General features: G+C 43.5%; 1 protein-coding gene across 1 annotated transcript in view; it reads right to left on the minus strand.

Moving 5' to 3' along the window:
• LOC126100771 (dehydrogenase/reductase SDR family member 11-like) overlaps positions 1-13,185 on the minus strand; it is a 97,836-nt gene that overhangs the window by 14,685 nt on the left and 69,966 nt on the right. The window contains exons 3-4 of the mRNA XM_049911390.1: positions 10,982-11,111; positions 5,809-5,938 (exon numbers count right to left, since the gene is read on the minus strand). Coding sequence (XP_049767347.1) covers positions 5,809-5,938; positions 10,982-11,111 — 260 coding nt within the window. The remainder of the gene's footprint in view (positions 1-5,808; positions 5,939-10,981; positions 11,112-13,185) is intronic.

The following is a 13,185-nucleotide window of genomic DNA, read 5'->3' on the forward strand; positions in this document are numbered from 1 at the left end:
GCTTCAATCATTTGTAATAACCCTGTACATCCTGAGTCACCACAATAGGCGAACCTTTTACAGCTAACTTTTCTCCATTTTAAATGGAAGTAACACTGCTGTATAGAATTGAAGGACGGAAGGAATTTTCGTATGCAGTGTGACTGCCACGTAACGTCTCGATAAAACTGTGACCACACACAAGAAGAATCCTTATGGTACAACACAGAAGGTAACAAATGAGAAACAAATTACACATTCAAAAACAATAATTGCAATTAAGTCCGATGGTCCTCTAGACGTTACAAAGCACTCCATCTTCAGGCCGTAAGTGGCCCATTGGGACCATTCGACCGCCGTGTCATCCTCAGTGAGAATGCGGATAGGAGGGGCATGTGGTCAGCACACCGCTCTCCCAGTCATTGTGGTTTTCTTTGACCTGAGCCGCTACTATTCGGTCGAGTAGCTCCTCAATTGGCATCGCGAGGCTGAATGCACCCCGATAAACGGCAACAGCGCATGGCGGCCTGGATGGTGACCCATCCAAGTGCCGGCCACAGCCGACAGCGCTTAACTTCGGTGATCTGATATTTTTTTTGTTTTTTTTTTTGTTTGGGGTTTAAGGGCGCTGAACTACTGAGGTCATTAGCGCCCAGTCACAATTGTTAGAGCACATAGAATCTAGTAAAACTCAATGGGAGGGGGGGGGGGGACACCAGAAAGTTCTTACAAGGATGCAGAAAAAATAAGTGAAAGATGTCTTTGGACATGCCAGTCAAAGTAATGAAACGAAGTACACGAGCAGCTGCTCGAGCGTCATCAGCTAAAATATCCTGTAAAGTAGATGGCAGAGACAGGACAACACGAGATTGACTAAAACGGGGACACGACAGTAAAACATGGCGCACTGTTAATGCATGACCACAAGGGCACTACGGGGCTGGGTCACCGGAGAGCAGGTAGCGGTGGCTAAACTGGCAATGCCCAATCCGCAACCTGGTCAGAAGGACCTCTTCTCGCCGAGATGGTCGGGAGGAGGTTGTCCAAACTGTTGGGAACGGTTTGACTGCCCGGAGCTTGTTTCCTTGAAGTGATGACCAAGTACCCCACCACAAGGACACAAGCCTGTTACAAACAACCCCACTAACGTCAGTTGACGGGACACAATGGGAGGCTGGCCGAGGCAGGAGGACTGCAGCCTTGGCTGCAGCATCAGCAGCCTCATTCCCAGGCACTCCTACATGGCCGGGAACCCACAGAAAGCTGACAGGAGAGCCATCGTCAGCACCCGAATGGAGGGACTGCTGGGTCCTTTGCACCAAGGGATGGACCGGATACGGAGCTCCAAGGCTCTGAAGAGCACCGAGTGAATCAGAGCAGAGTACATACGATGAATGGCGGTGGCGGCGGGCATACTGAACGGCCTGATGGAGAGCAAAAAGCTCGGCCGTAAAGCTGGAACACTGGTTGAGGAGCCAGTATTTAAAGGTGCTGGACCCGACGACAAAGGCACAGCCGACACCATCGTCAGTTTTGGAGCCATCAGTGCAAATAAAGGTGTGACCGGCAAGTCGCGCACGAAGTTCGACAAACCGTGAGCAATACACTGCAGCCGGAGTACCCTCCTCCGGGAGCGAGCTGAGGTCGAGATAAATATGAACCGGAGCCTGGAGCCAAGGTGGTGTCGGGCTCTCACCCTCTCTGAAGGTGGGAGGGAGGGCAAAATCCAATTGTCGAAGCAGGCGACGAAAGCTGACTACAGGGGGCAGCAGGGCAGACACACACAACCCATACTGACGGTCGAGAGAATCGGCGAAGGAGGACTGATAAGAGGGGTGGTCGGGCATTGACAACAGCCGGCAGGCATACCGACAAAGCAGTACGTCGCGCCGGTAGGTCAATGGTAATTCGGCAGCTTCAGCATAAAGACTCGACGTGACTAGTGTAGAACGCTCCGGTCGCAAGACGTAACTCCCATAATCCAGCTTTGATCGGACTATGGACCGATACAAGCGAAGCAGGACAGTGCGATCCGCTCCCCAAGATGAACCACTAAGAACTGAGGACATTAAGGGAACGTGTACAACGGGCAGCCAAATAAGAGACGTGCGGAGACCAACAAAGTTTCCTGTCCAGTGTGAGCCCTAGAAACTTAGTTGTTTCCACGAATGGGAGAACAACGGGACCGAGATGTAAGGATGGCGGAAGGAACGCTTTATATCGCCAAAAGTTGATGCAAACCGTCTTCTCGGTGATCTGATGGGAACAGGTGTATCCACTGCGGTAAAGCCGTTGCCAGACGTTACAAAGGGCGGGACATTATTCGCAACAGTGTGATGATCACGGATATTTCAATGCCTGCTCTGCTACGTGCTCCCATACTGGCTATAAGATCGGCAAGCGGTTCTTGCCGTAGGGGTTCCATTCCTTCACCGGCACTGTGTCACTGTCATTTTGCACGTAGACGTTCTGCAATACGTCTCCCAACGCATCCCACACTTCCTCGATAGGGTTTAAGTCGGAAGACTGGCAAGTAAGTTCATTCGTGTGATACCCTCTCGTTGCAAGAACTGGTCCACACGCTCAGTTCTATGCGGTCGCTGTGATCTGTAAAAACGAAGTCAGGGCTGAATGCGCCCCCTGTAGCGACGCCCATGGGGAAGGTGTGGAATGTCACAATGTTGACCAATGTGTGTACCGTGTTCACATATTTGAAGGTCAGCTCGCGAGGCAACATTATGCCTCCCGTCACTTGGGACACCAAACCTATTACGAGGGTTGCCCACAAAGTAGAGCACCGCATTTTTCTCTCAGCCGAAAACTATGTTACGAGTGCAAAATGTTACGTATGTATTATCTGAAGTCTGAGTGAGCGCGCAAACTTTCAGTCAGTTCAGACAGATAGCGGATCTGCAGAACAGTTTCAAAATGACATCTCTAAGTGATGTACCTACAAGCAACGTGCCGTCATTGAATTTCTTACTGCAGAGGAATAAACTGTTGGGAATATTCACTTGCACAAAGTCTACGGAGCGTCGGGGAGACCATCCACGACTGTCTTACCTGACCTAGCCCCCTTGGACTTCCACTTGTTTGAGCCATTAAAGGATGCCATTCGTGGAGGACATTGAGGAGGATTAGGTGGTGGTTCACACACTGGAACACTGGTTCCGCCACCAGGACAAGGATTGGTACCGACAGGGCATACGCCCCTTGTTTCGCGCTGGAGGAAGGCCATAGAACGAGATGGGGATTACCTGGAAAAATAGGATGTTTAGAAAAAATATGCTTTCGTTTGTGTAATTCCCATTATATTCAATAAAGAATTGTTGAAGAAAATGTGGTGCATTACTTTTTGGGCAACCCTCGTATGTTTAACAATTCTGGGCATACCCTCAGATGGTGAGTGGCGGAAACATGTAATGCTGCCAGGAACATTGTTAAACATGGTCGTTTTGGTGACCCCAGTGTCTGAAACATGGAAATGTGTGTCTTCCATGGCGCATAACACGCTGGACGGCCGACAATGCCCCGCATACTTCAGAGCTCTTCTGCTGCCTCAGTACACACGGGCACTGGCCAATGTTCCATACTGAACTGAGCGGCGAACTTTGTGGGTTCCAGTAGACGAAGCAGATGGTATGAACACATCTACATCCCAGCAGGGTGGGCATCAGAAAATGTACCATTCCCCATGCGCAACCATACAGTACTTTAGTGGACCGCAACGATCTTCCACAGGTAGCTCCTAAGACCATTCTACAGATACCGGAACAGTGGAGTACTCAGTCATTCTTCATTAATTGGTATGGTGTGCGCTCCATTATTTTCCTGATGCTTCACCACTTTCACTATCTGTTCCACAGTGCCAACTCATACTGTCTACCTAGGACAGAGTCATGGCGGGCTTGCGCTGATGCCCTTGGTTCTTTGGCAGTTTGTTGCAATCGACTGGCGCCTTATTTACCCCTGAGTTACTACCATAAAGAGTTGCTGACTTGCCTCCGCCAGTGGCAGCAGCAGCAGCAGCGCTTATCGATACTAGTACTGCTGTACTATCTTTGGTGTGACCGCTCTATTTCCGTGTGGTGGTGGTGGTGGTGGTGGTGTGTGTGTGTGTGTGTGTGTGTGTGTGTGTGTGTGTGTGTGTGTGTGTGTGTGTGTGTGTGTGTGGCAGTCGGTCGGATGGGACAGAGCAGCGAGGAAGCCTGCACAACGCGAGGTCAGGCCGGAACCACTGGAGGCGTGCACGTGCATTCTGATTGTAAGGCGCTAGCTGCGAGAGCTACAAAGTTCGTTGCCCACCGAACCTGGACACTGAAGCTGAGTGATCAGTTAACCTGTTATGAAACCTGAACTGCTGTGACATCTCTTCATTCATCACCTTTGTTGCTTCCTGGGCCATCCCCGCTAGCGGCAATGTATGGTGTGTTGGAGTCTTCTTCCTGTATGGTCCAACTATTAAATTTGTTGTTACTTATCAGTGAAGTGCACCAACGGTATTTTCTGCATTGTGGCCGTTAACGCCCCAGTTACCTGGCCCGGTCGTTAGCGTAGTTTTCCGGCAGTGTCTTTTCCTCGCCGTATTGATGGTGCCTGGCACGGCGTGTAGTTCGACAGCCTTTTACTTGTTTCATATTTTTTTCGTTAAGAGTGGTTATTGGGCCTTGGCTGTTTTTAGATGACGATTTTGAAGACGTAGTGCAGCTGGATCTTCGTCCTCGGCTGATACTCTCCATTATCGTGCCGTTGGTCGGGCGGAAGGGAATTGATTAGGTTGTTGGTCGGTTCTTCAGCCGTCCCTGGGTCGGGCTGCCATCCGATTATTTAACGTTACTCTTGGCTGGCTGTCTCACCTCACCTGACCTTACATTAGAGCTACCTCCTCAGGGCGACCCTTTGGACACTTCTGAGCACCACTGTTCTGTTGGTTTTAGATTGTGATTTTCATTTTAGTCTGATGTACTGTGCGAGGCCTTCAGCCGTCTATTAATTTAGTTTGTTTTAATTTTAAAATAAGGCCTTCAGCCGACTTAAAATTTGAAGATTGATTTGTTTAAAAACAAAATTTTGAAATTTTTTTCTACCTGAAATTCTTTTTATCCAGGCCCTAAGCCCTGAGTTGTTCAATGTCTTTGTGGCCTTCATCTGAGTATTTACGTGATTTTTTTTTAAGTAAGGCCTTCAGCCGCCTTTATTCTTTAAAGTAATTTTTGTAACTTGTGTTCAGGCCTTCAGCCATTCTTGTTTTTAGTGTGGTTTTGAGCCTTCAGCCTAGGAGGTATTGTAAGTTTTCTTAACTAGGCCTTCAGCCGTATTGTTTTAATTTGATCCTTTTAAGGCTAAGTGTAATTAAGTGGTTCTTAGGAAAATAAAGTTAGTTTGTTTTGTGCAACTAACAATAGCTGATTACGGCCCCCTCCACGATCATAACCTGATCCATTATCCTGCAATACTAGATTTCAAGGACCAAACCCTTTGTGTGTTATCTAAGCTTTGAAAACATTCAGCGATAAACAACCTGGTAATGATTAAGGGAGATGTGCCTACGAGGGGTCCACAAGGTACCATCCCCTGTATCCCCAACATTATCTCAATTTCTTAACAACCGTAACAGTTCGTGTTTCGTGCAATACACATCTGATTCTTATCAGTATGATGTTCGACCGCCATGCTGACAGAAGGATGCACTACATGCAGTGACATCCATTAGAGCTTTGATGCTGGATCAGCGCAGCATCAAAGGTATCACTTTGGCGCTCAGTTTCACGACTGTAATCGTTATTTGTGGAGTGTAGTACACTATGTTCTATGACGAACTCAGCTCACCCCAACACGGATGTTGCTCTTCCTGGCGACGAGGTCCTTCCTGAGGCCTTCCAGGAGAACCCGCACTGCATGCTTGGTAGCGGCGTACATCGCGGTGTCGCTGTTAGCTGGCGGTGTATGTCCCCAAAGACTGGAAACAAATAAGTCTGCATCACATTTTCAGCAGCACACGTACAGGCTTTTAATTCAGTTACATATATTCCACTGAAATCAAAAGGGACGATGAGGCCCCTTTCAATATTTAACCGATATGTACAAAACACTTGGGCATCGTGAAACCATTGTATACAGTGACATGGGTTATGGAAACAGCAAATAACGTAACATTTCTATCAATATTAATTTAACACTATTTAACGTTGTGTTTTCCAAGCACCGAGAGAAAATTCAGCTGGAACATTTATAGTGTAAAACTGTGATGCCAAAAATTTGAAGTAAGAAACTTTACCAACAGTATTGAAATACAGCGAAGTACAAAGAATGATAGGAAAGATTTGAAAGGTATTTACACATGAGCAGGCTACTCAAAACATTGAAACAAAATTTCACTTCGGACTATAAAACAATTCTTAAATTTTCATCAGAAAAGGCTGATTTTCCCAGATTTGGTTTAAGGAAGACAAATTATATATATGTTATGCCTCAGAGGTCGATAAACTATTCATCAAACATGTTTGGGAAATAAAAGCTTTTCTCTCTGAGACTCCTTTCTAGTCTGGAGTCCTGGCGTATTTCAATGGAGGCACCTCATTTTCAGTCTTTTGAACATGGCTGCACTACAACTTCGGTTACAGAACAGCAGGTGTAATAGACTATCAACCAGTTGCAATAAATGGTCTTTTTCAAATAACGCTTAGCATGGTTTCGACCGATTTAAACCCGTCTTCCTCAGGAGGACACACTTTGTTTTAGTATTTTCAACTTAATGCCCATATCGTATTTGGAAACAGCCTTAGATACCGTGGCAGGCAGAAACCACCACCTATTCGAACTCGTTGCCTTTCCATTATACCTGCTGTTCTGTAACCGTTGTTTTAGTGCAGCCATGTTCAAAATGTTGAAGTTCCTGCCTGACAAGGTGTGTAAGGCAGTTTCTACATATCCGGACGTCAAGTTGAAAATGGTTGAATACTTTGTCCTTCTGAGGAAGACTGATTTAAATCAGTCAAAATCATGGTGAAGGTTATTTAAAAACCATTTATTGCACCTGGCTGGCTATTACACCTGCTGTTATTTTCAATCATTTTAAGTGGAACGTAACACATTTCAGCTGCTTTTCCACCGTTCATTTCTTTCGAATCGGTGCAGAGAAATCAAGTTGCTGAATAACGTCATAAATATGGAACAACTGACACCTAGCTGGCTCCTGAAGTGTCTTTACAAACGAGTGAAACAAATCTGAAGTTGTATATTGGGAAAGTAGACCTGTTTCCACCACGCTTTCCTCTATAACGTTGCCTATCGCTATTACTAAACCAAAATGCAATAAATCCTTTACATCAGAAAGTGATTCTTCAAGATTTGTTCTGTGAAACTTAACAGTTTTTGCGAAAATGTGAATGAATGATTAGACTTCTTAGACTATTGCGTTGATGTCCTGATCAACCTCCGCTATAAACAGGGGAAAAAGCAGTTGACTTCAGATCAAGTGAAGAAGAACAAAAAAGAAGCCCCTAAGTAAATCGTGGTCAACAGAATCACCAGAAAGAATGTCGAAAGAAGTTTGATACTGAAGTATTGAATATCAGTTTTAGGTTTTGAGGCTGTTGAAACGATAATGAATACCACAATAGGCAGTTCGAGAGAACTTTACACCCTCAAGAAAGCAATCACAGAGGTTAGACAAACCAAGGTACAAAGGAGGCAAATATTTCAACAGATCAACGAAAAAAAGGAGTACAAATCAGTCACTCAGGAATGAAAACTCTACGAAGTGCAGTGAATCTGAAGTTGCATAGTTGGAGGAAATATCGTGAAGCAAACCAGAAACAAATGATCATCTGAACGACCGATTCAGCATACCAGAGTCAAAACAGCCTTTAGTGAACTTTAACGTGAGGGCGTCAACACGGAGACTGCAAGGGAAAGGCGACTGTTAAAAGCAAACGAGAGTGACTAAATCGAATTGGTACGTTTGGAATATGTACGAGGATGGGAGACTTTCCTGGAGACAGGAAATAAGAAACGCGTGTCAATTTGAGAAATCAAGTTTAGTATTAGAGTGATGAGTTTGACAGTTTGGAAAACTTGCTACCAAATAGGGCAGTTGGTGGAAAGTGAGGAACAGTTATTCATATTGGTTTGGAAATTCAATGTAACTAGATACATACCACCTGACTTACCACCCACACAAGCACGAAGATAGGAAGAACAGATAAATGTGTCCAGAATTACACCGTCAGCTTGACAGTTCATACATTTTAGTTGCTGAGAAGATAATAACCGATGACTGGATGGCTTCCAGTTTGGATTCATGACAGTAAGGGCACGAGAGTGGCAGTTCTGACTTTATGCTGTGTAAGAGAAGCAAGGCTTAAAATATCAAGACGCTTTGTTGTGGTTCGTTTGGAAAAGCGTTCTATAATACAAAAACTTGAATGGTGTCAAAGTTTCATAAAAACGTTTATTTGTACATCATAAGGGCTGACAGTAATGCACACTAAGTGCAAGGACCAAGAGGTAAAAATAAGAATGAGATCAAGGGCGAAGTGTTTGAATATAAATACCTTAGGCAAGAATGCTACAGTTCTCTCCTATGGTGTAATATGTTTAAGAAGGAAGGACAGTAGTAATAAGTAGATTTATAAGTGAGACTGAACTTCATGCTGAAATGGTAACTATCAGAATCATCGATAACGATGCTATCATCAATGAAAGAGGAAGAATTACAGTACAGGGGAATGGAACGCACAGTCTATCTGATAAAATGGATCGAGAGTGTACCAGATGAATCCTGAAGTATTGAGGACTATCAGAAATGATATTAGCAATTAACTTTAGGGCAAAATCAGAGGACCAAATTAAGGACTTCTAATTTAGAAGCAAAATTCAACACTTAACGAAGGAAGGAGGCTTCAAGAAGCAAGACTATCACAGGCATAGAGGACATTCCTCGCGAACAGGAGATTTGTATCTAACATAGGTCCTAATATGATGAACAAATTTGAGAATGTACGTCTGAGAAAGCATCATATGGAAGCGCATGAGGCACAATGGGAAAACTGGAAAAGGAGAGGATCCGTGCGCTTGTTATGCCCTTTACACTAGGATGCTGAAAATAATGGGCTGATCGGATAAAAAATGAAGATGTTGAAAGACGGCGAAACTGATTCATCGACTTGCACATTATTGGTATCTGACATGCAAATTACATAGAGTGATAGGTAGATCGAATTAATTTGAAAATAGCGTATTCCTTTGTTTTTATTAAATATTATCCGATAGTTATTGCCAATACATGAAGTACTTCTAGTCGTTATTTTTCTTGACAATCACGTTTGGCTGAGCTGGCAGTTTCAGACAGCAAGTCAAAGCGGATCAGTGGGCAGGTTGTAAAGGTGACGCAAACACCAGGTAGGACAGAGTTTGGCGAAAGTAGTTGTGTGCACTTGACAGGGTGAGAGGACTCCCGTCGCACGCAAAAGTGCAACAGATAACTGAGTGAGTTGGCTTCAAGTGCTACTCTGAGATATAGAGGTTAGTGCAAGATAGGATGTAGTGGCGAGTCGCATCAAACTTGTCAAAAGACTGATAAGAACCACACCATTCTGTGAAGACGAAATAAAAAATAAAAATGCATCGAGATTTAGTTTTCCGCTACAGTACAAGACAGCACTGTGCTCTAACTGAGCTTCATTAGTAACTTTATCTTGGAACTCTTCCATCTGGTCCGTGTTTGCAAAGAAAATTAATATTGGAATTTTTAGTCCGCCTTGACGCAAACAACTTACTTGTTTACTTACGAGTTGGTCCAAATGGCTCTGAGCACTATGGGACTTAACAGCTGAGGTCATCTGTCCCGTAGAACTTAGAACTACCTAAACCTAAGCACATCACACACATCCATGCCCGAGGCAGGATTCGAACCTGCGACCATAGCAGTCGCGCTGTGCCGGACTGAAGCGCCTAGAACCGCTTGGCGACCGCGGCCGGCTTACGAGTACTTCAATCCCCAAACTAGAAATAGCATAGTTATACAAACACTAACACATTACTACATTTTTATCGTTTGTATTTTGAATGTTTTCTGTGGATACTTTCATACTATCTCATTTATTGTACGTTATAACATGTTCTTAAGCATTGTTGTCGCTGTTTGCGGTATATTTTCTGTTGCCGTTTTTCTCGCAGACATATCTGCATCTGTGTGAGCGGCCGTTATGAACAAATACTAAAAAGTGAACTTATGTTCGTCAGCGTTACACACTTTCAAAAACCACACAGTAAAAATGTAATGTGTTACAGGGTTTGTGTATCTATGCTATTTCTGCATGTTTTAGATTTGAAGAACCTATGGCGGTACGTCACAAATATTGACATTTTTTATCGGTTGTAAAAAGTGAACAATATTGTTAATGGTGAACCAAAAATTATTTGTATTTTATGAACATAATTAGTATAAAAGATACAGTTAATGTGCTTGAAACAACTAATATGCAGCAATCATTTAAAAAAGCACCTTTATTTAAAAGATGTCTATGAAAATAAAGGATCGAAAAGAGACGCGATTGTACGGCTGAGGATGAAGGACGTACTTTATGGTACACACAATGTTTTGTTTCGCGATACGGAAGGCAGCCATTGAGCGGTTACACATTTTATGTAAGTTATTCGGTATTCTGCCAAAATAAATTATTATCACAAAATTAATTTCGTTGTAATAGTTGTCACCTCAAATGATCGCAGCGGCTAATTATTTTTAGTAAGCATTTTTTCAACGGCGACGCGACAAACGGCGACGCGACAAACGGCGACGCGACAAACGGCGACGCGACAAACGGCGACGCGACAAACGGCGACGCGACAAACCCACTGATGGAGGACTCAATTCCCATATCATTTATGTCCTACATTACTTCGCATGCTCCATTAGCGAGTGGAACAATGACTGGAGGGGAATATCTTAACACTACACGGTGCAGCGATACGAGTGAGATGCAGATTTAGAACGTACCTGTTGATGTGGATGATGAAGCCATCGTCGACGCCCCTGCTGATCATGTCCTGCACGGCCTCCCTGGTGCACACGCTGAGACCCAGGACGTTCACGTCCAGCATGCGTGTCCACGCCTCGGTACGTCCGCCTGCGACGTGCAAGATGGAGCTGAATATTTTGTGACATACTCAGAAAATATTATAGAGCTAATAATTTAAAATAACTTTATGGAGCGACCACATCCATCGTTTTGGCTTGCACACTCTTCTGTAATCGCTAAAATTACGTCTTAGGTAGGATAAGGGTGATGGGAAATGAATATTCGATGCAGTGCTTTTGTAAGTCCCTACATAAAGTTCTCCATCCCACATGCGTTTGAAATCTGGTTATGTTACAGTTCGGCTGGCCTGCGTGATAATTAACAGTTCTGTACTCATTCAAAGCTTAACTGCTATCTAAAATTTACTTACTGTCCACTCACAGCTCACCCTAAAATAATCACCATTGTGACCCAGCAGGCATGGAGGCGTGGGGGGAGGGGTGCAATACTAAGTTTACATAATTCACCACGAATTTATCTGTCACCAAGTCATGAAGACTCGACGCAGTTCCAAGTAACTCTCAGCATTTAGGAACTACAGTTCACTAAAACTTATGTGCATGTATTAGTAACAACTGCATCTTTCGGACTGTCTTCCTTAATACCTATAGGATTTGAAGTCTCAAAAAACTTAAAATATTTTAAGATTTCCAAAGAATATTAAAACATTTTAAATTGTAAGCATTGTCATAGTGGAGTGTTTAGCAAGAAAGCCTTGTGATCGTGTAATTGCTGCCTCCACTGACTACTTGCAGTTTTCTACTTTTATTGAAATTCAGCATTTAGGAACAAGTAGAAATGTTAATTATGTATCTAAACATTTTTAATAATATTAACACAAATTTTAATCACTAATCACATAGAAATGCCAGTACTGACAACATTCGGTACAGAAATGCAAAATTTTCGATATAAAATACTTTGATTTCTAGAGCTTTAACAGCATTGTTGATGTATACACTTCTTAAATTTGAAAACGGTATCTCGCGTCTAAATTAAGTTTCTGACGAGCCTTCACAAATAAAAACATGTTTTATTAAAAAATACCACTTTATTCTATTTGTTAATAAATAAGAAACCTAAAAGTAAAACGACATTGTTCGGGGATCGGAAAGCTCACATTGCCCGGAAATCTGTTTCCTGGAACAGCAAGACTGTTCCAAAAATAAAAAAAACACGTGATAAAATCGCTTGCTATGAGACGATACCTAATCCCTATTAAGATTTGTTAGTGACACTGTTGTCGATAGCTGAAAGCACAGCTTAATTGTACGGTAATTGTGTAGTCGCTGGTTGAAATCCGGTGGAGGTTTGAGAAACATTTCAATTTTGCTCCCACAACAAGCAGACTTCCTGTTACGAAGTTTATCAGCTCTATGAAACAAGCGGAACAAAGCTTTCCTGTAGTCTGGGCAGGAAAGAAAAAAGGGAAAAAAAGACAAGATTCGTACCACAAGTTCCGTCGGGCTCTGTGTTCGTGGGCATCTAAAGGCCATAGTTTCTTCGTGCTAATGAACAGATTATTCTGTCAAGTACACTAGATCAAGAAGTGTGAACTAAGCTTACTCAGCGAAAATCGCCCTGATAAACTCACATTCGCTCGCTCTTCGCTGATTGGCTGTCGCTTTATGGCCGTAGCTCCACAGCAGAGCGTTGCAGAGTTTTTTCTTTCAATCTGAAATACTTTGTTCGGCTAGACGGCCACCAATCCAGCTCTGACCTGATCAGGTTGTTGTTCTCCACTGCGTACAGCCTAAAATCTGTCTTTAGGCGAAATCACGAAAATGTCCCCATTGCCGTTGGGTATACAAAAAATACAGGATGATTCAAATGTCATGTTACATAGGACAGTCTAAACCGTGATTGACGTGTTGTCCAACAGAACGAGGTCTTACTCAAGCATGTGGCAGGAATCATCTTTATAAACAAAACTGTCTGGTGAACGTGGGCACTAAACTGCGTACTTTAAGAGCTATGACGACATATTCCATAACGTAAAACATCTCTTCTACTTAAGTGCTCAGAGTTCTTAAGATAGGTATTTTAGAGTACGTTACTACACTTTTTTGCTTCATATGATTGTTTGTCTGCACCTGGAGCTTGGTCAGCGCGACAATGTCAA

The sequence above is a fragment of the Schistocerca cancellata genome, chromosome 9 (genome assembly GCF_023864275.1).
Source record: "Schistocerca cancellata isolate TAMUIC-IGC-003103 chromosome 9, iqSchCanc2.1, whole genome shotgun sequence".
NCBI classification, from domain to species: Eukaryota; Metazoa; Arthropoda; class Insecta; order Orthoptera; family Acrididae; genus Schistocerca; species Schistocerca cancellata.